Raw genomic sequence first — 26,547 nt, 5'->3', positions numbered from 1 at the left:
ACTTGGCAGACTCCATGAAAGTGGACTTGCAACATCTGTAGATCTCATTTAAGGGCAACAAAAACATAAAAAATCTTATTTTCAGGTGTTTATACATTAATGAAATCATAGTGCATTTTTATAAACAGTCACCCCTAAATCTGGCACACTGGACCTTTAATGGTCTTGCTCATAAAAATTGTAAAAAAAAAAAAAAAAAGCTTGTAAAAAAAATAAATAAAGGCAATCTCAGGATTAAAATATACATATAAAAAAAAACAAAAAAAATGTTTAAAAAAAAACCCTGACATAATCCTCATTTCACTGAAGTGACGTCACTGCGTACAGCTCAGAGAAATGAGCGCATATATATATAAAAATAAATAAAGACGTATATGAGTTAATAACAGGGAAATTATTATTATCGTCATGCCTGAGCTGTGATTAAATGTAGCTGGGAAAAGAAACATGTCATGTGTGTGGGAGGAGGGAAAAAAAAGACATGATGATGATGATGATGATGATGATGATGATGATGATGATGATGATGATTTCCTCCACCTTGTGGGAGGATCCGTCCTCTCAACGCGAGCCAGGCAAACACACTCAGTCGCTCTTCCTCCTTCAGCCGCGATGCATCACCAGTAATGAAGCCGCCGCTTGGGGATGTCTCCTCTCACACGCACAGCCTGGAGTCTAGATAGAAGAAGAAGAAGAAACATTTGATTTGCTTGCCGCTTGGACGTCTTTTTATGTTTTTTTTTTTTTACCTGGAGAGAAGAGGACAGGTTAATTATTTTACTGACCGAAACCGTCATTGTTCAAAACTAAGGGATGAACAGCATAAGACAGGTGCCCACACGGGTGAAAACCAGGCGGACTGAGGCCAATCTCGGAGCGGAGAGGGAGCATTTTGACAAGCAGCAGGTAAAAAAACAAAACGTGGAAACATCTCTGTGAGATGACAAAACCTGCGTTTTATTCAGGCCTGCTTTGACCGTAGATGCGTGTGTGTGTGTGTGTGTGTGTGTGTATGTGTGCGCGGTTGGCACAGTGTACCGCATAGGCCACATCTCCAATTAACACTTGGGAACTGAATGTCTGCGTAAAATATCCACAATTAAAGCCTCCAGCAGGATGCTGTGTGTGTATCCCAGAGAGAAGAAGAAGTGTTTATCATTATATACCACTACAAGCTTTACTTACTACTATATTCAGTGTTTTTATTTCTTATTTAAGCAATTTAAGTGTAATCCAGTGCTCTGCCCATTGGTATCGTGCTGATCTAGTCCTTCCTGTTTGGCTACCTTTCTTTCCTCCCTCCACTCATTTCTCTCCCTTTGTTGCAATGTAGCTCTTGTGAAACAAGGAAAAGACCTTCAGCCTTTCAGGTATTGTCTTTTTAAATGTGTGCGCTGAATGAATGAGGTTTGTTTCATACAACAACAGGTGCTTTGTGGTGCCACTGCACTCATCTGCAAGAGTAAAGCATGACCTTCACAACATCATACACGAGTAAGATACTATCTGTCATGTAGGACCGGATTGTTGACTAGGTGAACCCGGCAGGTTCAAGGAGCAGCTGTTTGAAGTGAAACACACGCCCGAGTCTGTGGAAAGACTCAAATGAGGTTGAGTAACTAAACAAACTGTGAAACTTGCAGCACGTTCAGTATTTTGTTATCTAAAGAGGGCTGAGCTTTCTTCTTGTGTTGGGCGTATATTCCTCTGTCAGTGTTTTATTTGTTTTTAAAGCACAAGGAAAAGAGGTGGAGCGGAGTGGTTTTATCCGTCCTCTGTGCCCCCTTCCAACACCTAAAATAACTACAATAAATTATATGTATTATTGCAACAGCTGCTGCACATTTGTAGCCCTGGATTCACGTTTAACATTGCAGCATATTTGTTGAGTACAACAGGAAATGGCAACAGGTAGACACAGTGTCTGACTTCAAATGTAGGATTTGGTGCCTCTCTAGTCACACGCTGTGTGCACATATGCAGCATGGCGCATTGTGTGTGAAAGACAAGTGTTTAAAGCATATTCAGAAAGAAGTGGCACTGCTTTGAACGTGTGTCCTTGTTAACACGACCGGTATAGCTGGAAGGATCTACTTGGCAACATGCAAATAAAGTCGCCAGTGTGGAGATGAATCCTGACTCCTGATTGGCTTGACATTTTTTTCCAGAAACTTAAATCCCTTTACCGTCTCCTACTCAACATTTCACTACAACTGGATCATCAAGACAACTGTAACCTGTTCTGTTTAAGAGGCTGCCATGTGTAGGAGGGAGCCTGCACATTTCCCTCGTCATAGATATCCTCAGTAGTGCTGATTCATCCGGTACACTGACTCTCCAACTCCTCTTCTGCACCTCCTCTTTATGTTGACCTCGGTACCAAGGTGAAATGTTTCACACAGCGTCCTGTGTGTGTGTGTCTCTGTGTATGTGTGTGTGTGTAGTGTTTGCTTTTCCTCACTCCTGTTGCCTGAGCGAGTGCCCGTGAGAGAGTGAAGGGGGATGGGAGGACTAGAGGGTAAACACTGCTACTGTGAGTGGGAGTAGAGAGAAAATTAAAAGCACTTTGTTGTTATGATTGTTTCACGCACTAACAAAAAATGTTAATGAAGTGACATGAGGAATACAACCATACAAAGCGCACATGTAATTCTCCTGCGTTATTTACAAAACATGTGCTTATGATGCCCATAATATCCCTGTATTTCCACTGAAAATAGATAAACACAATGTAATCGACATGTATCATGTTTTGTGCCCTTGTCCAGACAACTAATGTTCATAATCATCAGCTTCATGGGAATCACGAGATAACTAACCGGCTCTGATAATTGTCACAAAAACCGCAGTTTCCAGAGAACAGTTTATCTTTTGTGTTCATAATTTAGTCGGACATAACTTAATAATAAGACGTGACCTCTGTCTGTGCAGACATTCATTAGTTCTCTTGATGTATTCGCTGTTGTTTCCAAAACTTTAACTTGAATCCCTTCAGTGAGAACATATCCTGTGAAAAATCAGCTTTGTCATGTTTTGTATCCATGTTTTCTCTCTTGGTTTTGGTCTGTGATGACCCTGGTGATGGATATGATTTGTATTCTTACTTTCATGCAACATGGAAGTAGACTGTAAATCTGAGGGATTTTAACTTTGCATCAGCTTTCACTGATTTTTAATACACTGACCAGGTGATTTTCCTTTACATTCATATTAGTGCTACATGCAGCTAACCTTGGCTTATGGTTGTGAGCTGGCTGTGTGACCTTGTTAGCCAGATCCCCCAGCAGCAGTCTGTTGAATTAAGCTGATAAGGACCTGCAATAAGTGCTCTTGCTTCGGGGCATTATGTCCAGTGAGGAGCAACACCAGGTATAGCGTTGATGCTTTGACTTCATTAAAGTCGCACACAGTGCCACGTCAGGATGTCCAAGCACATGGACACGCTGCTGAAAAGCAAGCAAGATGACAAGGTAAGCAGAGACCGCCGCAAGGTTGGAGGTATTAACGCAGCGAGCCGGGTGTAGACTGTAGAGTGAGTGTATGGCTACAGTAATGCTGGCTGGCTGTGGCAGGCCTCAGGGATTAGGCCAGGCTTTCCCTGCCTCTCACATCTCCTCTATGCTGGTCGGGGACACTCAAACCAGATGAGGCACTGACTTCTCGGGCAGCCGCACAGTCGACAGTGTCAGCATGTGTGGAGCAGTGTTACCCTGTGAGCAAAAAGTTTGGATTTCATCGGACCATGGCATTAAGAAAACGGCATCTGTGTGTAGGTTGATGTGAGGCCTAACAGTGGTATGCTTTGTGTCATGTGCAGAAGCATACAGTATCTTTACATGTGCAAGCCGTTACTAGTAGTTAGAGTTGTCGCAATGAGTCAGACAAGACACAAACAAGTCACCTTGACCTCTAAGAAATTATAATCTTCATTGTTTTCTGATAATTGGTAGGTTGATCAATTATTACAATAATAGTTAGTTGCAGGCCTACTCATAATTGAAGTGCTGCGACTGTATTTTGATCCCCATGCAGCCAGTGCCCGCAGTAGCCTTGAGCAAGGGCATGTAAGGGTATGTACACCGGAGTGCTCCTACAGGTGACATTAAAATCTACTGTAATACAGCACACAGTAAACTCTACCTCGTATTTGGTTCTTATCCCGCATTCGATGTCCTTCTCCTTTCTGTCCCTCTTCCTCGCTCTCTCTCTCTTCTCTCTGACTGACAGCCATTCTGAATGTACTATATGAGAGTCTCCCTGCAGCCTCGCTGCTCAGCGGCCATCTGTTGAGGCCTCAGTGCCAGGCTCTGTGTGCCAGAGCGCGGCCCCCTATCCCAACCCAATCTTCTACCCCAGCTGTCGGCCTTCCTCCCCGAACAAACCCCTCATTGTCACACAGGCCTCCATGCGAGTCCACTGCACTTGCCCTGTGTAAACGAGGGACTGGCAGTTAATTTGCGTCAGAAGCAGGGCGGCCTGAGAGGGGAGGGAGTCTCCCATTAACCAGTACACCCCTCACTCACTCTGAGACACCACAGTAGCCCCTCTGTGCTTTGTTGTGTAGCCATGTATGTTTTCATGGTTGTGCGTGGGTTGGGGTGGTGACTCCCAGTTTTTGTTATCTATTAAAGAGGCTTTTATGGGGTTTTGTGGGATTAGGGGGCCTCTTCTACTGATATGTGATTACGTTTCAAACAAAGATTTGACATGGTCATCTAAGTCTGTGCTTCAGGCCAAGACCCGGATCTTGTGCTGTCATTCATGTCCAACTTCTGCTACACACTGTGGTTTCACTCGGGTTTAAGGAGCCCTTTGATGCAGGATGGGAACGATGGTTATAAAATAGAGGCTGAAATTGAAGAGGTGGCTGCTTTAATGCATGAACTGGATGCTGGATTAGTCTCTTATGTAATACTATAATAGTGAAGCTGGCTCATACAGATAGTGTGGACCTCAACAGATGTGACACACAAGGAGATATGCATTTACGTTTCTGTCTTATTTTTTTTTGCTGCAAATTGGCAACTTGCAGAATATCAAGATGCTCCTGGCTAAGCATTTTGGGCTAATTCTAATAATAATGTGTGAATAATGCGCACCCAGCTGTTTTTTCCTGCAGGTTTTCACAAAGACAAGCCAGTCTGGCAGGAAGCAGTTGTTGATTTTTTTATTTTTTTTCCGTACACTTCCCTCACACAAAACGCAGCACTGAATTTTGACCCAAGGCGGAGGAGGCGCACAACACAGTTTTTTAAGCCTGATTTAGCCATGGGTGGCGTCGTAGTAGCTCAGGGGTAATTGTGCTGTCGAGCTTGCAGCTTTGATCATTATGTAATCGTTATGTGTTCATGAGTCAGTGATGCAAATCTCTGTTGTAAGATCCCAAAGGGAAACATCATGGTCAAGGATATTTGACTGTATCACACATCCTTCTGCTGTGCAGTCAGATCTAAACTTCAACTTTAAGTGTCAATTTTATGGATATAATTCAAATTTAAAAGACAGGAAGGAGGAGAAAGACGTATGAAATATAGACATTTATAGAATTTTAGCCAATCCATGTAAAAATAAATTGGTTCTTACTTATTTTCTAAGTCACATCATATAGCCTGCTGTATAGATTTTTCTCCATCTTTGGATCTTTGGAGTACAACACAGCCCTAAACAAAGCAGCTGGTATTTGATCCATTGTGATATGACTATCAGGATACTGTAAAAATAATTTGCATTCTTCTGAATGAGGGTGTACCCAAAGTGGCACCACCTCCGTGGCTGTGCAGTGCTTGCTACAGAATGAGTCAATGTCCATAAGCTGCCTCCATGTCAAACTGCAGAACCTCACAGCAGAAATAAACACATTTACAGTCCAGTACAATAAACCCACCTGTTCAAATTTATATTCAGGCTTAAAGTTATGTATAATTTACGGTGTGGCCACTAGGATTGACAGGTGGATTCCATTACAGATGGCTTGTTTGAGCACCCAGGCGTCAGGGCCGCTCAGGTCCACCGACGATCCACGTCTTTGCTGATTTTTAGATAAGCTGGGAGGTCGCAGAGGTGCCAAGATGGCGGCAGCTGGAGCCTCACAGTGGCTCTTCTGAAAGCTATGTGTAATGTTACGGATACGACAGCCCTTATACTGTCAATAGGTGCACCATGAAATCCCCAGACTGAGCTATTATGTGTTTGAATCAAGGGATGACCGAAAGTTGTTGCTTATAACTGAAATATCTTGAATCTGGGCGATCAGTTGGTCTTGGGAAATAATTTATGAAATATATATAAGATACACTTCACAGTGCACGGTCAGTAACAAGACAGCAACCATGGAGCTAAACTCACTGCCTTGCTAAAAAGCCAAAGTAGTAGAGCCCTCCCCAGCCTCTAAGCTATAATGTTATTGCATATTTAGAAGAGCACTCTGGTGTAACCTGACCATACCGGGCAGTCATCATGTTGCTTTGTGGTTTTGGTGTACTGTACTAAACCTGAGGTTCATTGAAACACCTTTTTAAAGTCCACATGGACTCACATCTAAAAGTGTGTAGATCCAGAGACTGTTTGTGTTTCTCTGTCTCTCCTTTCCTGTGACACTTGTCTTACCTGCTGGACAGGTCTGCTGAGCAGCTCGCTGTGTGTCCTGCGTTTCTGGTGACACTCATTATGAGCAGGATCATTAAAGATTCTATCTATCGATGGACAGTTTGTGACATAAATGACAAAGCCATTAAGGTAACCACAAGTTATAAGAAGTGTAGCTGCCAGTTCGCCCTGAATTACTGGCTGTTTTCAGCCGGTTAAAATGAGGCTAACTACAAGGAGAGAGCTGAAAGTCAACACAGTGTGTACACAGTGCACAGTCATTGTTTCTCTGATTCATTCCTGTCATTGTAGTGCTGCCTGTTATCATGTATTTGACTCCTGTTCTATATTTAATTTCTGGTTACGTGTATTGCTAGTCATGTAGGTGGAGAACCAAGATCTAAGATTAACTCCTCTCCTCTCCTCTCCACCCAGCTGAGCAGCATCAGCAAAGCCATCAACTCCACTGAGACGCCTGTGAAGGAGAAACATGCACGACGTATCCTTTGTTGAGTCACAGTGAAACAGCACTTTAGGAACAGTTTGTTCTGTAATTTTCCTGTTTGACCAGATTTATGGGGTTGAATTAAGGCCAGCAGTCATAATTTAGATGTGTAGAACAATAGAGAAACACAAAATAAAACATCTTGTACATAACCTGGGATTTTTTTTTAAACATTTGACTTTCATAAAGCCTGGCTATCATTTCCTGGTGACATAGTTTGAGAGATATGTAGCCAGGAGTCCTGTGACAGATTATGCTTCCTTAACAACACAACAACAGGAATCATCCTGGGGACTCACAGGGAGAAGGGAGCCTACACCTTCTGGTCCTACGCTCTGGGCTTCCCTCTGCACAGCAGCTCCATCCTCAGCTGGAAGTTTTGCCACGTACTGCACAAAGTCCTGCGGGATGGACACCGCAATGTAAGGCACCTTTCTCTTTCTGCCTATGTCTGTCTGTTACACAGTGGAGAACATGAAACTGCGAAAAAAAACAATCTCAATTTCTTTAATATTGGCTTTCTTGGGGCACTCTGGTAGCTCACCTGGTAGATCTTGCGCCCCATGTGCAGATAGTCAGTCCTTACCACAGCGCTCTGAGTTTGTTTCCAACCTGTCGCTCTTGCTGCATGCCATCCGCCACCTTTCTCTGCCCACTTTCAGCTACCACTATCAAATAAAGGCTCAAAAGCCCCAACAAAATGTTAAAAATATTGGCTTTCCTCATTTTATTAAAAATTAAATGAGTTCACTTTAAATCTATAAACTAAAGGTTTGTCCCACAGGGAAATAAAATAACACCCCTTTCTCAGAAAAGTGTTCAGAATGTGAGTTGAATAGAATTTCATTGATGAATGTTACCGGAGATCTTTATTCAAGCTGTCACCTTTACAGGTTCTGCAAGACTGCATGCGACATCACAGCTCTTTAGTTGAAATTGGAAAACTATGGGTGAGTCTTTGCAAAAAAAAATGCAGTGGAAATATTTATGGTTGACTGAATTTCCTGTGAAGTCTGAAATAATCTCAAGAAAGCGTAAACTTCTTTTTCTATTATTTGTGCTCTCTTCCTTGTCTTCTCCTGTGGTGTCCAGGCCAACCTCCATGACAAATACGGACAGCTGGTGGCTCTATATACCAAGCTGCTGTGCACAAAAATGGAGTTTCATGTGAAGGTGAGAACATCCTCTATCATATGTTACACCACACAGCATGTTACCAAGGGAATAGGCACTAAACCTCCAAAAATGTACCTCTGCAGCGTCCAGAAATCCCACCGAACCTGGAGGTCACAGATGAAGTCCTGGAGCGCACTGCAGGAATAGACATTAATAACGTGTGAGTCTCCAAATACTGTTGAAAGTGACTTTTTTAAAGTATCTTGTTTAACCTTAACTCCCAATCATCATCATCATCATCGTTCATTAACACAGCAGCTGCCACCCAAATCCACAGAGCCCCGCTGCTCATTTAATTTCACAGGGTCTGATCGTCATTGTTTCTGAGTGGGGCCTCTTTTCTGTCTAACGAAGGTATCAACTTCTCTCCTGCAGGTTCCAGCTCACAGTGGAGGTGTTCGATTACTTGGACACAGAGCTAAGGCTGGCCGAGACAGGTGAAAAAAAAAAAAAAAAAACCCTCCCACCTTTCCCCCATCCTACTCTTCCAAGAAAGAGAAACTTGAGCTACAGTAATAGGCCGCAGCCTGCTGACATTATCTATTTATGTACAAAGAGCTCTTTAAAGAAAGAGTTATTGTGTGCGACTCCTTTCCTGCCTGTTTTCACACAGACTGTAGCCCATCTGAGAAAGTAATCTTCACTTATCCCTTCTCATCTTCACCTTTTTTGCCTAAATTAGTTTGGACTTATGAGGAAATGCCTGCAATTAGAGGGCATTAAGTTGATTTCCTCCAGTTTAACTGCAGTGGTATGCTCCTCCCAGGCCTGCAGGGTGGAGGCCCGGGATCACGTGTCAACAGCAAACAAATTTTGCTGCTGTACTGTGAAAGAAGTGTACTTATACCCTGTAGATATGTTCATGGAGCCACTGAAGGCACAACATATCCTCACCTATTACTGCAAGTTGCAGAAATTGTGTACTGCTGCTACCTCACCCGACAGCCTCTCAAGTAACAAGAGAAAGTCTGCAACAGTAACTGATTCAGTGGAGGAGTCTGCACTTTATTTTGTCAATGATGTCCTTCATCAGATTGATTGAGGCCAGTATCTAAAGGGCTGCAGAAGTGTACAGAAATATACCTACAAAAATTCCCATAAAGTTGCAGTCTGAATTATTTACGTGTACCGTATTCTTCTGTTTTAATCCCTCCGCAGTGATCCGACAGCTCAACACATCCATCGCCATCTCCACTCTCACATCAGGCCAGTGTCGGCTGGCTCCGCTCATCCAAGTTATCCAGGACTCTAGTCACCTCTACCACTTCACCGTCAAACTGCTATTCAAGCTGCATGCCTGTAAGAACAATTAATATCATTTAGCGTAGCCTGTAAATTCTGGGGTAAAATAAGGTAAATTAAGGTAATAATTCAAGCTATTGCCTTGAGATTATGATGTCTAATAATAAAAACTGGATTTCAGGTCTCCCTGCTGACACCTTACAAGGACATCGTGATCGTTTCCATGACCAGTTCCACAGGTAGGTCATCCACGGCTTCAGGCCATGAATGAATGAGAGCAAATCTTTTTTTTTTCTTTTTTTTTTTTTTACTAAAGGAAGCGTGCAACATAATCCTGCCTCACCCAGTCCCCACAGCACTTTGAACTGATGCAAATCACTCACGCTTCCCATCCCCCCAACCTTTGTGGTTGTGTTAGCTGGTGTCACCGTCGCTTACACGTTTATGACTTTAACACTGAGTTCAGAGAGTTGGGGGGCGTTTTATTCAGATTAAGTAGTTTAGTTTTATCTAACTCTTGTTGTTCTTTGTCCCACAGCCTTAAGACCTTCTTCAATAAAGCCAGAGACATGCTGTACTTCAAGAGACTGATCCAGATCCCCAAACTGCCTGATGTAAGAGCACAGAGGGATGGGGAGGGTCGGGATGACTTCAGTGCTGAGTCACAGCTGCCGTCTTGATGTCACCATCAGCTTAAAGCAACACTGTAGAAATGATTCATCCCACTTTCTTAAATATGGACTGCTGTGCCTTTTTGTATTTGTTGTTTGGGTTATCTTAATTATGTTAAACAACTAGCAAAACATGAAGCAAGTGTAACAACCCAAGACATAGTAGCCAGATAATGTTACTTACTAGTCCAACAGCAAGAAGCCCAGCTCGGCGTTTGTCTTTTCTTTCATGGAGCCCTCGCCAACAACAAAAAGTCAGTCCCAGATTTAGTTTCGTCTGGCGGCTTCTCTTCGCTCGTCCACTCTCTCCTTTTTTCTTTTTACCTTCCTCGTCAAAGGCTGCTGAGCCAGGTTACCTATATGTAACATTGCCTGCTTGCCCAGCTCCGGTTCTGGCACAACACCAGCTCTGCTCCCTGTCAGTATTCCCACATGTACAGTACCAGGGCTGAAAACCTCTCCTTTCTGGTGGTCTAAACTCCAGTGGTACAAGCACTAACACTCCCCCACTGCCCAGCTAACAAACTGAGCTAACAGCAGCTACAATTTGCAGCCTATCTATCAGATAACTCTATGGGTAACTGAGACCAGAGGACATCAGAGTGAAAGTAGAAAACATAGTTTCCATAAAATATAATCCAGTTTTACCAAAGATCAGTGAAATAGTTGGTGGCATGTGTCGTAAAGTGTTACATACAAAGTTAGACAGCACAGAAACAGACATACAGGGTGCAGAGCGGAAATGACAGACACCATGATTACATGTCAGTGTAGCAGAAATGTTTCACAATGTTGCTTTAATACTGTTATTGTTAGCTATAAATCTGTTCTGTTGAAATTAATCATGACGTGTCTGCTTGTCAGTCCCCACCGAACTTTCTGCATGCAGCCTCACTGGCCAAGCACGTGAAGCCAGTGGTGGTCATGGCTGACGAGGAGGAGCCTGAGCAACAAGACGACGATGATGACGACCCCGAGCCACTCATCGAGGTCAGCGACGTCTCCACACCCAGCATCCAGGCACAGCCACAGGTAAGGCACATAAGTCACAGATGCATGTGTACTGTATAGACCCGCTCACACAAGTATTTGTACAACAGAACCATGATGTTGTGTTTTTAATTTACTCAGCAACTGGATATATTTGATCAGACGTTTGGACCTCCCAATGGAGGCTTCGATGACAGGTGAGACAGGCTGTTTTTCACTGTAATCTGTGATTGTCAGTACAGACTCTTTGGTTTCAGTTTGAAATCTGTGCCAGCACACTATGACTGTGTGTTTTCTGTCTGCCAGGGATCTCCAGATTGAGAGCCTGAAGCGGGACCTAGAGCTGTTGAGAGCGGAGCTGGAGAGAGTCAAAGCAGAGGTAAGGACTGTTGGGACTGGATCACTTGCTGTTTAGGTTTTCAGACCTTGCATAGACGAGGTGTGACAGAGGGCATTATTATCTCTGTGCAAAGGAATCTGGGTCATGTGTTGGGTGGATGCAAAATGCTGCTCCTGACATGTGGAATGTGGCAAGTAACCTCTGAACGAGTTTTGACGTCACAGATACAAATCCAGCCTGCAACCCTCTTTGTTTTTTATGGTTGTTGTGTCATTCCTCCTCTTCCTGCTGCATTTTTTGTGACAGTGGACAAGTCTTGGAAAATATCAATAGATGAGCCCGTCGGGTGTGTAAAAACATCAAGGCATCTTGTGAAATGAACATCGAATATTGGACAAAAGTTGCTAAAGTGCAGACCTCTCTTTTGTTTCCCCTCCTTAAGGCTCAGCACTACATCACACAGCTGAAGTCCCAAATCAACAGTTTGGAGGCAGAACTAGAAGAACAGCGTGCACAGAAACAACGTGCTCTTGTGGAAAATGAACAACTGCGAATGGAGCTGGAGGCTACGCGTCGCCGTAACGCAGAACACGAGAGCTTGCAGTCCACCTTCATTGAAGCAGAAAGTAAGACATAAAGTCAACTCTTATCAATTCATATACACGGACAAACCGTGATGATAACGCTGTCATCTCTCTTCGCTGTGCAGAAAGATCGCAGGCCACCGAGCAGAGGTACAATAAGCTGAAGGAGAAGCACACAGAGCTGGTGGCCAGCCATGCTGAACTACTTCGGAAGGTACAGACAGACCGGTCCAGACATGTCTGTTTTAAATTAGATGTCAGCACCTTGTTGTGCTGTGATGACATTAAATGCGTTAATGTGCTGACAGAGTGCAGACACCGTGAAGATGCTGTCAGCCACCCAGCAGACCCAGGAAGAGGTGGAGAGGACCAAACAGCAGCTGTCGTTTGAGGTGGATCGAATAAAGCAGGAAGCTGACATGAAGGTTGGTTGGTCTGACGTTTTCTGATGGAGATCTCCAAGGTGGCAGTGCTGTGCAGATGAATAACGTTTTGTTGTCGTAGCTGGAAGAGCAGAAGTTTGAAATGGAGAAACTGAGGAGAGAGCTGGAGGAGAAGCTGGCAGAAGTGATGCGCATCAAGGCGACACTGCAGAGCAGTGAAAAGGTGAGTGTGCATAAACAGCAGCAACCTCGATGATGCTTCGACTGTGTTTGGAGGCTCGAGGCATGTCACACATTTCCGGATGGACTTTCTGTCTGACACTCTGAGCCATCTGCCTCCTCTGTTTCATCACTCTCTCTCTCTCTCTTTCTTTTTGCCAGACGTCGGAGCAAGTGAACAGCTCGATGACGGCTCTGCAGGCAGAGAAGGAGCGTCTGATGCGATCCGTGAGCGAGAAGGAGGCGGAGTTGTCTTCTCTGCGGCAGGCTGCGCAGGTGCAGCAGTCGTCACTCCAGCAGGAGCGAGAGAGGAACAGCAGGGAGCTCGGAGAGCTGCAGGGCAAACTGCAGGAGAAGGTCAGTCAGGACAGTCGAGCCGAGCCGAGCTCAGCAGTGTGAACAGCAGCCTGCATTCAATACGTTTAGTCGTGTTCAGCAGTATTTTAGGTCTGTCCTCTTAACAAAAAGCATGCAGGCTCACGAGGGTATCACATTACCATCATGCCGAAATCTGAAAATTTAAAACACTGACTCTTACTGGACATATCCTATGGGTGATTGTGCATATTTGTATAATCCTTATGTTTGCATATTTGAATAGCAAGCCAAAGATATTACCCACAATCTTTTAAACTAGGATGTAAGGTCACATCTAATCAATCTGTTTTTGAAATTTAGAAAATTGCTGGTTGATGAGACCTGCTTGTCAGCACAGTTTTTCAGTATCAGCATCAGGCTGCGCTCTGTGCAGCACATAAATATGAAAATGCACAGGATAGCTTTATACTGTAGGCATAAAAACATCTCATCCCACATACATATATAGTTATATTGTATAGGAACTACTAGGCCAGTAGTTATCTCCAATAATTTTGCATGTACATGGACAGATGATTTTACTGTACGTGGAGAAATGTGCAGTAGACTTTCCTAAGATGTCTAAGTACAGATGTGTTGTATGAGATGTTCTGCTACAAAAATCAACAGTCTGGTTTCTGTTTATGTCAATATAACAATGTGTGTTTATGTGTGTGTGCGCATGTAGTCGAGTCAGGAGGAGCAGCTGAAGCAGAAGCTTCTGGAGGAGCAGTTTGCTCTGCTGCAGGGTACCGTCGCAGAGGCCGAGAACATCATCCAAGATGCTGTAGCTAAACTGGACGATCCCCTCCATGTACGCTGCACCAGCTCTCCAGGTCAGACCCCCTACTTTGCTATAGCAGTGAGTGTTACAAACAGATTGTATTTATTTATTTATTTTCCAATCCTCTGTTTGTCATCCAAACACAGATTACCTCGTAAGCCGGGCAGAGGCCACACTAGGCTCCATAGACAAAGTGAAAAAGGGCCATGCTGATTATCTGAGTAACATGGGGGGTAAGTTCACTGCTGCTTCTGATTTAACATGATCCTGCCTGATCTTCATGGCTGTCTGTTAATGTGGCTAACTGCCCTCTTACTGTTTGTAACCAGATGCTGGAGCGTTGCTGAGGGCTCTGACCCAGTTCTCCCACTTGGCTGCGGATACAATCATCAATGGCAGCGCCACTGCACACATGGCACCCACCGACCATGCAGACCGTAAGGAAGAGCTCAGATTACTTCCTCGGCATTACACCAGTTATACTAGTAGTTATTGCACAGGAAAAGCTTTCGAATTTAAAGCCACGCCTCATATTTTAAGTTTTGGTTTCAAACTCAACCTTTAAATCCTTCAAGCAGCATTTTAAGAGTAAGTTTTAGGTGTTTAAATGTAAAAAGGATGTAACATTATGGCTGATCACTGCCCTTTTACACCCTGCAGGACTGACAGAGAACTGCAGAGGATGTGCCACTCAGAGTTTGCAGTTCCTCAAGGACCTGAAGTCCAAGACAACCCTCCAGAGGGCAGACCCGGCCTCCATTCGCGTTATCGTTCAAAAGATCCTTCACTTGGGCCAGGTGAGACACACTAACCAGGGACTTTACTGACTTTACTATATGAGTATTATGTAGAACAGTGGAAAAAAAAAAGTTAGATTAAAAATATGATCACAAATAATATGTTTTCTTCATCGGTCACATCGGTAAACACATGAAGACTTCATCCTCTTTTTATTTGGCATTACTGTAGAGTCTGTGCAGTGTGCCGTAATCTAATGTAGGTTAGCTGCAAACAAAGAGACAGATGCTGCATTATACTATCTATTCAGCATTTTTTCCTACCACTAATGTTTTTCTGGGTCAGTGACGTAAACATTTGTCAACAATCCAACACCCTCATTATTGTGAGATGAACTCTCAATTGTACAATGCTTTGCTTCCAAGGAGACCAAAAATAAATTGCTGAAATGTTTTAGTTTGAATCGGTGTCAGTGGGTGTTGAATTTTTTTTATGTATATTACAAACTATTTTAGCTTTCTCTCTACAAAAAGAAGACATCATAGGAAGCACATAAAACCACCTACTGAATTATAAACAGTGTAAAAGAATAAGTGTTTTCTCATGTTTCTTTATCATTACTAATAATTTTCCTTCTTGTTATATCCAGGAGCTGCGGCCGAAAGGCATGGACATTCGTCAGGATGAGCTGGGAGATCTTGTCGATAAGGAGATGGCTGCAACATCAGCAGCTATAGAGGAAGCAGTCCGCAGGATTGATGTAAGTGGTATGAGGCTCACTTTAAGATGAATTCACCTACTGTGTGTCCATTGTAAACTAATAAATGTCATGTATGGTTCTGTATTTAGGAAATGATGAATCAGGCACGAAAGGACACGACTGGAATAAAACTGGAGGTCAATGAAAGGTTTGTTTCTTTTTTTGGGGACTTAATTTATCTAAATTATGACACATCTAATTACACGTTGGTGTTTGACCAACTTGTAATTAGATGTGTCATCCATCAAAGTTTAATTAAAATCGGACTCCTCTGTCTTTGTCACCCGTCATCCTTTATGTTACTCTTTTCTTTGCTTAACTGAAGTGAAGCCACAACCTATTAATCACCCTGTAAATTTAGTTTTAACTCTCTACTATTTTGCTTTTTTGCAGAATCCTCTTCAGCTGCACAGACCTGATGAAGGTACTGTAGTTTGACGTGTCTCACCCTACTCATATTTCTAATAAACATCCTAAACAATGTGTTTTTCACTTCTTGATCTTCTGTCATCATTCACTCTTTCGTAGGCCATCCGCATGCTGATCATAGCATCCACAGACCTGCAGAAGGAGATTGTCGAGAGTGGGAGGGTGAGTCACATTTTTCTAATTTTGAATCCAAAACTGGCAGCTTGGGTTTCGTTTCTGAGATCAAACCAGCTCCAGAGATCAAGCTCTGCTCCATTCAGAAAAAACAGCTAACAGGACTAACTAAGTACTTTCTTGCATGTTCAGGGCGCAGCCACCATTAAGGAGTTCTACGCCAAAAACTCCCGCTGGACTGAGGGACTGATCTCTGCCGCCAAGGCTGTGGGATGGGGAGCCACAGAGATGGTGTAAGTTATACAGGGTATTACAGCTTATATTCTTACATCATTAAACGTATTTAATGTAGCATTTTTAATTAAATTAACTGTGATTCTTACTGTCCGTTTACACAGGATCAACACTTTACACATACACATTATCGAAGTTCAGATGATTTTTTTTGGTCCATGTGGCATTACAACAAAAAGATTATTGTAGCATGTGGAGTTTTGTGTTTCCTGACAACAGCTTTACAGCTCAGGCATCACAAACGTCTATCCTTGGCTTGTTTCTGGCCTTAATAGTTTACTGTAATCCTATTCAAAACAGACCTACTGATCATTTATTGATGTTAAAATGTTATAGTGTTGAAATGACTCAGCCATTAGCAGTTGCACAGTACTGTACCCTTTCCAGTTAAGCTGACTGAAGTGGAGTTGTATCTTTACTGTTCCTATTTCCTCGCAGGGAGTCTGCTGATAAGGTGGTCCTGCACACGGGCAAATACGAAGAGTTGATTGTCTGCTCCCACGAGATCGCTGCTAGTACGGCACAGCTGGTTGCTGCCTCAAAGGTAATAATCTAATTTACAAGATACTCGAGATACATTTCATCACGCTATTTGCCAAAGTGTGAATAAAATACACAGTATTCTCCACTTCTCTATGGTGGGAGTTCAATATGCTATCACATGAGAGAGCAGATGAACCATGTTGCATTTAATTATCAAGCAAATTGTTTTCCTTTTCCTCTTAGCAGCACATTTACTGTGTAATTGGTTTCTCTGAATGAGTTTAGTATGATCTGGTTTTACTCAAGCGCTCTCCTCTGCACTCAGGTCAAGGCAGACCGCAACAGTAAGAAGCTGCCGGTTCTCCAGCAGGCTTCTCGGCTTGTGAATGAAATGGCAGCTAATGTGGTGGCCTCAACGAGAACGGGCCAGGAGCACCTGGAGGATAAAGGTAAAGGAGTACAAATTAATCTGTACTTCATCATTGTAGAATCTGGTCAGCATCTGTATAATTATGTTTTATTAATGCACAGATACCATGGACTTTTCTGGGATGTCCCTTATCAAGTTGAGAAAAGAAGAAATGGAGTCACAGGTAAGTCATGGGACTACTTTTGATACTTTGTCAGATATTGACAACATTCATTTAATAAATTAAAATCGCTAGGCATCATCTAAAACACAGGTAATGTGTTATTCCTGTTAGGATTTGCAGTGTGTGTTGCTGGGATCTGTAATCTTATCTAAACCTGCCAGCTAGATGTTAAAATTAATATCTTTTTACATGAATAAATTCAAAGAAGGGAAAATGTAACTAAATGTAGCAGATTCAACAGTTTCGACCATAGATAACCACTTGTTTATTCGCCGCCCCTTCAGGTGAAGGTGCTCGAATTAGAATCTCACTTGGAGAACGAGCGTCTGCGTTTGGGCGAGCTGAGGAAGAAACACTACGAGTTAGCTGGAGTTCCTCTTGAGCAGGTTTCTGAGGGGAATGGCGAAACCTCCTCACTGGTCCATCCTGGCACCATGTCACCAAAACCCACCAAGCCTGCCCTCATGAAGAAACCTGCATTGGCCCAGAAACCCAACATACCACCTAAAACCACGGTAAGGGCTGTGATATATATGAATGAGAAAAAAAGATTCTGTTTGTTGGTAAATCTTTAATCTGCGTCTTTACTTCTGTATGTTACAGTTTAAGTAATGCCTGAGCAGAAAGTGGAAACTGCTCCACTAATGGATGGTTGGATTGACCAGAGAAAGATGGCCTTTTTGTGAACATATGGTTCCTTTTTCAAAATGCATGCTGACAATCCTCTGCCTCATCCTCACAGTTACTTCCCTCATTTCTTTCTTCTTTTTTTGTTTTTCTTTCTTGCCAAAATGGACCAGAAGCCTTTTTTTTTTTTTAACCCTTGTTGCCTGTAATGAACATGCTGTCTTTACCCCTCCTTTTTTTTAAAAAGATAAACAACTTTTTTTCTGCTGGTTTTTGGCAACAAGAACAAAAAAGGTTAATGGCATACTATTTTTAGGCTGTGTGTTGTTTTTTTGCATCCCCGGATTTTTAACTGATTCAAGCATTACTGCTGCTTTTAGAAAATAAACCTTGATGATGATGATCACAAATCGACAGCATATCTTCTACTTCTATGTCACTAGTTTTCTCTGGACAACCTTTTTGCACACTATTTTGAACGTTTTGTTACAGAGCACATCACATTTTTCTTAATGTACACTATTTATGTTGTGGTGGACGGTGAAGGAAACTGGGGGGGGGGGGGGACATCATTGGTATCCACGTTACTGCAAATGTTTTACATACCTCTGGCTTTGCCTCCATGATGGACTGTGTTCCTCTTATGTGCAAAATAGCTTTCTTTCTCAACAGTACACGATTGTCTCAGAGGCCTTGAAATGTACTGTACTGTAAAGACATACAGTCTGTATAGGAGTGTGCAAGTGTCATCAAGTATAATTTATATCTCCACTCATCTTGAATGTCCCTTTATTAGAGGAACACCTAGACATTAGTTAGCAAATAGACTTAATGCTTGTGCACAAATAACGGATGTAGGTGTCCTTAATTATCAAACTCTTCTTTTAGGCTGAATATGATGATTTAGGATCAGTTTAATGTACAATATGAAGGTGTTCAAGTCCTCTATGCCTCTGGGCTTTTCTTACAGGGTCTTAAAAATGCATCTTTTTATGTTCTGTCTTTCCTCTGTATGAAATGTCTTTATACACTCAGATCTCTTAATATATTTTAGTAAAGATAATGGTGGTTTCTCCATGTAAGAAGTGTAAATGTCAAACAAATGAACAATAAATGTTTGATTTAATGTCCCATTGTGTTGGCTTCATCTGGTTCTGAGCTTATGAAAAATGTATTAGACATAAAAACACAAACCACACATAAACTACTACTTCTCCACTACTACTACTAAACTACTACCACTACTCCCACCCTGTAAGAAGGAGTGCTATCACAGGTCCTTCATACCAACAACTGTCAGACTTTCAGCACTGTAAAATTACTTTTTCCTGTGGTAATTATATTTACTTTCATGTTAGATACCCACCAGTTGTTTACTATTAAGGTCTTAGCCAGTGTTGTTGTACATTAGTGCATTATATCCTATGGTGTTTCTAATGTTATGGCTGTGGTTTGACCAAAAAGAAACACTTTTTAATGTAATGCAGTCTTCAACTACTACAATCAACAAACACAACAATAGTAAACAAAAACTGTAAAATTAAAAGCTTAAAAAATTAATTTTGACTTTTACAAAGCTGTAAAAAGCTTTGTAAAAGTCAAATTTATGGCAAAGTTGTTGTATTGGATCACATGTACCTGAAAGGTTTATATAGTGTATATAACTTTTTATTTTATTAGCTATTTCATTTTATTTTTTCTATTTCAAGTATATCTCATTTTATATTTTCTTATCCACTTATCCATGTGTATTGTGAGCTGCTGTAACAAATACATTTCACTGGTGTGGGATCATTAAAGTCTTATCTTATATGTTTTTATATTTCTACCAATAAATGTCAATAAATTGGTACATTTTTATTGGTAATAGATGCAAAAAGAACAGAGAAATGAATGTGTTAAGAAATCAAACGTATGTTAATAAATACTTCTGATACTAACTGTGATTCTCACTGTAAACATTATAAAGTTTATCTAAAGTATAATCTGTTTTATTTACAGTTTATAGGACAGCTTCAGTGCAAACAAAAGGTTTGAGCAATGAGAATGCTAATGAGGTGTTTGCATGGGCTTACCTGGCCTAAAGCATGCACTGAATACCTGCACAGCTGCAAAAATCTTCCAAAAGGCTGTTAATCACCTGTAATTCTTCCTCTTTAAATGGAGATTCACAATGATAAAACTGTGATTAAATATTCAACAGGAGGTATTATTACTGTTGTTTCTGGTATTCTCAGATATTGTGAGATCATTCAAAAACTCCATAGGTAATTTCTTATGCTGGGAGTGAAAACAGTTCTGTGGCCTGTTTTTACATTTCGTATGTTTGATCTGATAGCCTATCTGTGTTATGACAGGCGGGAAATAACATGTTATGGGTTTATGTATACTCTGCATAGCCTGGTGTGGTTATTGTATATGCACTGATGGTCTTTCTGTCTGTCTGTACAATAAGTGACATCAACCATTTTCACTCTGCTGGCATATTGTGACCACTGCTACTTATGTATAAAGTAATTTGTAACTAGTGTTAACAGAGAGGAACAAAAGAGGGGAGTCAGATTTTTTCAGGTTACATTTTACATCTGTCACAATCTGACTTCCCTCTTAAATTAAAAATGCAAGATGTAACACCAACCATTTTCATGTGACCTCTGCTACTTATGTGTAAAGTTATTTGTAACTACACGCAGGTGGAAAGCCAGCCCTATTCAGGGGGTAGGCCTACATATCACAGGAAATGGAAAACAAGGCCTGCCATGAAATGAAATGCACCCCACCTGCATAATTTTATTCCTTTCTACCCCAGCATCAGGTACCCTTTTTAAGAGCATACATTTGGTGCAATAGGTCTGACAACAGATCAGTCAATGGTGGATGGGGGATTTATTTATTGTATTTTCATCCTTTTGCTGTGGGTGTGTGAACTACGTCATCTCCAGGTAGAACAACTGTAAAATCTGTGAGAGACGCGCCATCTCCTGGTCATACCCTGTAATTTAATGAATAGGTGGAGTTACAGTAAAAAATAGACATGCTCAGGAGAAGGAGAAGGAGGGAGTCACTCCAGCTTTGAACTTGGCTGGAAGACGGCTGGATTCAGCTTGAAGGGGAACTTTTTAATGGTTTCTACTGTAGAAGGTAATACCTACTAATATCATGACATGCGCAGTAGGGTTGTGGGGGGGTCAACGTGGATAGGGCTGCTGCCTTCAGGAGCGATTGTAAATATGAGTATTGTTCACAAAACAGAACCATAAGGTGACCGGTAATAAGTAATATATTCTCATTCTTTGTCAGTGACTCAACGGTAGTATAAGGCACTGTTGTGCTGCTATCAGCTTTCATTATTTATATATGCTAAAAGTGGCGTGTCCGAGTTTTCCAGAGGATCATGAACGCAGCATTGAAGTAAGTTTAAACTGTCAACAAAGTGACTTCTCTCCATGTCCGCACACGCTTCTTTCAAACTGGTTTCCCCACAGTAAATGTGAGTCTGCTCGGTGTGTCGGAGGACAGAGAGATATGCTGAATGTCGGACGTGTCATTAAAGCAGAGGACACGCGTGGAAACCTCCGTCATGTCGGCGCTGGACAGACCCGCGGCGGAGCTGACCGCCGTGGATGTGTACGACATAGCGGCGGTGCTCGGGCAGGAGTTTGAGCGGATCATCGACAGGTTCGGCTGCGAGTCTCTAGTCGGTGTGGTGCCCAAAGTGGTGCGGGTGCTGGAGCTGCTGGAGGCCCTGGTGAGCCGCGGAGCCGCCAGACAGGAGGCCGAGGAGCTGCGGAGGGAGCTGGATAGGCTGAGACAGGAGAGGAGCGACAGGTACAAGCAGGAGAGGAAGCACCAGAAGGTCGGTTTACCTGTCTGTGTCACCTGTCTGACACTGGGTGCATGTGTGTTGTCACCTTTAAAACTCATTTTCAACATTAGTTTGAGATTTTAAAGCTCCAGTGTCTAAGATTCAGTTGCACCTTGCCTTGAGGTTGCAGATTAACAGCAAACTGAATACCCCTCACCTCAACTCATATAAAATTCTGGGCTACTGTACTCCATAAGGCCCCATGTTAAAATGACTTCACAGCAGAAATAAACATGTTTACAGCCTGGTACAAAAAACAGTTTTGGCCTCTATAGCTAAGTTCCCCGTTCATGACAACTGTACTGAGTCTGATTTTAAACACCATCACCCATTCAGATTATATTAAGGCTTAAAGTTTTGCATAATTAACATTTTCAGACGATTTTTTAGATTAGTCCGGGGACGAAAGAGGCAGTCACCATGCTTTGAGCCATACACCATCCATTCATTGAACTGTCAGTGTTGAAAACACAGTTAAACACATTATATTCATATTGTTTTTCTGTCATATTCTGTAACTAAAGCACACTAAAATTTACATACTGGACCTTTAAAATTATTATTCTTGTCCAACCAACAGTGAAAATAACGGAACGTAATCAATTTATAATGTTAGAATAAATGAAAATCAAGTATAATTGATTTATCAATGAATCTATTTAGCGCTATTTGAGATAAATTATATATCCTGTATGATATTGACATGTTATGATACATGAAATTAAGACTGGAGCATAAAACCACTGCAGGTAGGTGCAAGAGTTTTTTATTTGTGTGTCGCTGACCTTTATTTCACTAAAATTCAACTAAGAACCTTGCTTCTTTTATCATTGTTAATGATTAATAGGGAAGTGAAGTGGGGCATGTCACTGGATTAGTATGTTGCAGTGTAGTGTAGTAAACTATCCTACAATACAGTACTACTTCATACATTACTGTGCTATAATAATGATTAGAGAGGAGTTCATTCATTTACATTACATTCCTACATTTTCCATTTACAGCACATCTTCAGGAAACTGAAAAAATAAATAATGTATGATTAGGTAGCAAAATCTGAAGTGATCTAAACTGTTGTGGTGGTGTTTTCTCTCTTGTCTCTCAGGAGTTGGAGCTGGTGGAAGATGTGTGGAGAGGAGAAATTCAGGACCTGCTCTCTCAAATCGCTCAACTTCAGGCAGAGAACAAGAAGCTGTTAGTGAGCCTCCCACTCAAAGAGTCCCCCGTCACAGAGGAAGACCTGCAGAAACAGGAAGGTGGGTTGTCTGCAGCAGTGGCTCTCAACCAGATGAATTTTGGGAAGTTTTAAGATGATCTAAAGGACAAGAGCAGTCTTTTTTTTAAACACTGATTATTTTGCATTATTGTGTGCATGTTCTCTGCTCAGTTTTTCCAGCTACCATGCCTGCTATAAAGTTTCATTTTCAAATGGTACGATGAGAGAATCTCACTGATCTGATACGCATATTAGTATCGATGTCGTTGTTGACCGATCTACAGTAAATTTAAGTGTCTTTCAGGGAGAACAGGCTGCAAACTCAGCTTTCAGTGTCACAGCATCCGAGGTCCCGTGTCTCGTGTCATACTTGATCTGTATCAGTTTCAACTTGTCCTTAGTAGGCATTTGATCTTCAGTCAGGCATTAAAGCGATCACAGGAACATGCACCAATGTCAATGAACAGATAACAGATAAATATTACAGCTGTACTATAATGACAACACAGCATGGTTGGTTGTCTGTAGCTGTCTAAACTCTTGCCTTCTTGTTGTGTTTGCACGGTATCTTCGTCTTGGCTGAGAGTTCCAGTTCAGATTATATTATCTGTTCCATATGTGCACACTGCAGATCTGTGTTAACTGATTAACCATCTGCTGTACGTTACACATATTTACCCTATGCGGTCACGTGAGATTGTACAGTATATGCTGCACGCATGCATGTTGACATGAAAAAGAAGGCTGTGTAGAGAGGCAGTGAGGAGCTTATAAAGGAGACTATTTTTGAAGCAGACCAAAATACCGCTCTTGTGTGAGACTTTCATGGTGGCTGCAGCTATACTTACTGTCGGGAGCCACAGTACACACACACACACACAGTGCTTATAAAACAGCCAGATGAATGGGCACTACGTGACATGATTAGTCTGCTCACTGACACTGACATTTATCCAGAAAAAAACATACATGGTGTAAAAGATGCTTTAATTTCAGCCTCAGCATGTCTTAAAGAGACCAGGTTTGCTTTGTAGACCCGTACTAGTCTAGTCACCCAGTAGTTCTTTTTTATACAGCGTGACAATTAACTTGAAATTAAGTAAAAAATTAATTAAATCTTTATCTATTTATAAGTTGTTCAATTGCATTCATGCATGAACATTTTTTCTTTTTTATGATCCTCACAGGATTCTCAGAGAAGGAGAGGCAGGTGATGAAGAAGCTGCAAGACTTAGTGGATAAGCAAAGGGATGAAATCCGAGCTAAAGACCATGAGCTGACACTAAAAAATGAGGATGTCGAGGCGGTGAGGATGTAGATCGTGTGCAGCACATACACTGGATCCTGACCTACTGTTTACATGAGGTTATAAAATACATTTCCTCAACTGCAGCTCCAGATGCAGCAGCATCGGCTGATACGAATCAATCAGGACCTTCGGCACAGGATAGGAGTTACAGAGGCTCAGGGAAAGGCGCTGATCCAGCAGAGGGCTGAACTGGAAGCTGCAGCACAGGTACATCAGCAGGAGCTGGGGGCTCTGCAGACAGAGGTCACAAGGCTGAGAAAGGAGCTCCGGGGGTATGAACTGGAGAGAGAGGTCATTAACATAGAAGAAACCTCTCTTAGCACATCTGGAATATCACATACGCCACCACAGATAACGGTAAGAAAAAGAAGGTTCACTAAGAGTTCAGTAAGTGAGCTTGCAGGTTTTTTAGTGTCTAAGCTGATGTTTTGTGTCACCAATGCAGTCCTCGCCAGTAGCAGCACCATCCAACTCCACCAGCAAACCGAAGTCAGTGTGGGTGGAGTGTGGAGGAGACCCTGACTTCCTGGCAAACTGCTTTGAGCGTGACAAGTGTCCTTCCCCTCTCCCAAGGTCTTCAAACGGAGAAAAGGTGGAAGAGGATGAGGAGGAGGAGGAAGAGACTGCAGCATTGTTTCTGGTAACACCTGTTTATATTAAACAGTATCGTGCTGGTGTATCCTTACAAACAGGCTGAACACATTTCTTGCCCCATAAAACATTTGCAAAAGCCTTTTTTTTAGTGTGTTTCTTCTCCTCTTTGCTGTGCAGGAAGAAATGCTGACTTTGTTGTTTTGACTACAGAACGTGTCAACTGATGGAGAGCCAGAGGAGGAGGCAGACAGCCTGGAGGAAGAGTCGGACAAACCTCGCTTCACCCTGCAGGAGCTGCGGGACGTCCTGCAGGAGAGGAATGAACTCAAGGCTCAAGTGTTTGTGCTACAGGAAGAGCTGGCGTATTACAAAAGGTATGTTTTGTTTCCAAAATATAAGATTGAACTAATCTCAGTTGTGCATAACTCAAACGTTAACAGTTAACTCTTCCATATCCCTCAGTGACGAGTTTGAGGAGTTTGAGGACGTCAGCTCAGTGTTTTGTACTTCATCTCCTCCAACATGCTCCAGCTCTACTGATCAGCCTGAATCAGGAATTAGACGCCTGTGAGTAACATGACCTTAACACACTTTTCTTCATACGCTAAGGTTAAACTTTGCACTTGACTGACCTCTGTTCAATTTCATCTCTGGACAGGATCTTCACTGCCATAATGCCGATGGTGGCAGCCGGTTTGATTGTAGACGACCCCACGTTGTTGCCAATCAGAAGACTTGTTTCCTTCGTATGACCTTGAGTTTAAATTCTTATTTTAAGATTTTATTTCTCCCAACACAGTTTGTTAATAGATTTATTTACAAAAAAATGGTTTAAGGGCTACATTACTTAAACTTGAATCTGTGATGAATGAACAACTGTTTTCATTACTGGTGACTGCTTTTACAATGCATTTTAGCTAACTTAGTATTTAAAATGTGAGACAAATGGTCAAATTTGGGCACTCTCACGTGTATTTATGAGTTCCTAGGCTCCATAATAAGCTGTGCTTTATTAGTTGTGATGCTGCTGTAATGTCAAATAGCTTTGCACCCATGTTTCTGTTTTCAGTTGCCAAAATGGTGTTACTGCGCTACATAGTGTGCAGAATTTGCTTACCAGTTTGACAAGTAGCGCCGGTAATACTGGAATATTCTCCTGAGTATGAATTAAGTTGAGCACTTTTAAGTTCTCAAGCAGTCTCTTATGTAATTTATGTTTTCGTGATAAAATATCTGTTTCCAAGGCGCAGTGTTTCCTCTGATTTCCCACCAAGAGACATATTGAGATCAGCACCAGCAGTAAATTTCCCACTGAATGATGAAAAGAGGATGTTACTGTATACTTGCAACACTAAAGTCTAGCACCACACTCTGTGGTTAAACTGGTACAATCATGCTGGTGAAAAACCACCAGAAGAAATCTATTCCAACAAGATAATGAGTACTGTAAAAATGTGTCATGCATCTGAAAAATCATGCTTGTTCATTATAAAGTAATAAAGTTTTATTTTTCATCTTTTGAATGTTATTATTGTGTTACTATCAGATACTAATATGCAAAGACAGATATATAGACTTTTTACATTCTAGTTTTGATAGGTTACATTACATTATACATCATTGTTATAATTTCACTCTATATATGCATAAATGGTTTTACTTAATACTTCATTTTATTTAATTTGCACT

The 26,547-nt window shown here is 41.8% G+C and overlaps 2 protein-coding genes across 2 annotated transcripts; both read left to right on the top strand.

Annotated features, from left to right (window-relative positions):
• Nucleotides 1–590: 590 nt before the first annotated feature.
• Nucleotides 591–19,005, top strand: hip1rb (huntingtin interacting protein 1 related b). The gene is made up of 32 exons (XM_019257525.2): nucleotides 591–906; nucleotides 7,021–7,084; nucleotides 7,370–7,512; nucleotides 7,984–8,040; nucleotides 8,183–8,263; nucleotides 8,350–8,426; nucleotides 8,642–8,703; nucleotides 9,425–9,565; nucleotides 9,690–9,747; nucleotides 10,047–10,122; nucleotides 11,044–11,211; nucleotides 11,311–11,366; nucleotides 11,476–11,548; nucleotides 11,952–12,135; nucleotides 12,219–12,307; nucleotides 12,402–12,518; nucleotides 12,598–12,699; nucleotides 12,858–13,052; nucleotides 13,741–13,888; nucleotides 13,983–14,069; nucleotides 14,166–14,273; nucleotides 14,497–14,633; nucleotides 15,224–15,334; nucleotides 15,424–15,482; nucleotides 15,728–15,758; nucleotides 15,863–15,925; nucleotides 16,070–16,170; nucleotides 16,610–16,715; nucleotides 16,980–17,103; nucleotides 17,186–17,247; nucleotides 17,532–17,762; nucleotides 17,851–19,005. The coding sequence occupies exons 1-32, from the start codon at nucleotides 814–816 to the stop codon at nucleotides 17,857–17,859; spliced, it is 3,213 nt and encodes a 1,070-aa protein (XP_019113070.1). The 5' UTR covers nucleotides 591–813; the 3' UTR covers nucleotides 17,860–19,005.
• A 1,908-nt stretch (nucleotides 19,006–20,913) lies between these two features.
• On the top strand, nucleotides 20,914–26,372 carry LOC109138124 (RILP-like protein 1). Its single transcript, XM_019257502.2, has 9 exons — nucleotides 20,914–21,015; nucleotides 21,360–21,730; nucleotides 22,845–22,995; nucleotides 24,143–24,261; nucleotides 24,349–24,621; nucleotides 24,710–24,904; nucleotides 25,069–25,232; nucleotides 25,321–25,425; nucleotides 25,517–26,372. The coding sequence occupies exons 2-9, from the start codon at nucleotides 21,407–21,409 to the stop codon at nucleotides 25,608–25,610; spliced, it is 1,425 nt and encodes a 474-aa protein (XP_019113047.1). The 5' UTR covers nucleotides 20,914–21,015; nucleotides 21,360–21,406; the 3' UTR covers nucleotides 25,611–26,372.
• The last annotated feature ends 175 nt before the right edge of the window (nucleotides 26,373–26,547 follow it).

Source organism: Larimichthys crocea, chromosome III, assembly GCF_000972845.2.
Source record: "Larimichthys crocea isolate SSNF chromosome III, L_crocea_2.0, whole genome shotgun sequence".
NCBI lineage: Eukaryota > Metazoa > Chordata > Actinopteri > Sciaenidae > Larimichthys > Larimichthys crocea.
Note: the sequence above shows the minus strand (reverse complement) of the source record. Positions and strands in the feature narration are given on the sequence as shown.

Excerpts from the sequence above, each read along its gene's own strand:
- hip1rb (XM_019257525.2), top strand. The coding sequence starts at position 814 with ATGAACAGCATAAGACAGGTGCCCACACGGGTGAAAACCAGGCGGACT. Across the intron at positions 907-7,020 it reads AGCATTTTGACAAGCAGCAG|CTGAGCAGCATCAGCAAAGC; the intron begins GTAAAAAAACAA and ends CTCTCCACCCAG. Across the intron at positions 10,123-11,043 it reads AGATCCCCAAACTGCCTGAT|TCCCCACCGAACTTTCTGCA; the intron begins GTAAGAGCACAG and ends TCTGCTTGTCAG.
- LOC109138124 (XM_019257502.2), top strand. The coding sequence starts at position 21,407 with ATGTCGGACGTGTCATTAAAGCAGAGGACACGCGTGGAAACCTCCGTC. Across the intron at positions 21,731-22,844 it reads AGGAGAGGAAGCACCAGAAG|GAGTTGGAGCTGGTGGAAGA; the intron begins GTCGGTTTACCT and ends CTTGTCTCTCAG. Across the intron at positions 24,262-24,348 it reads AAAATGAGGATGTCGAGGCG|CTCCAGATGCAGCAGCATCG; the intron begins GTGAGGATGTAG and ends CCTCAACTGCAG.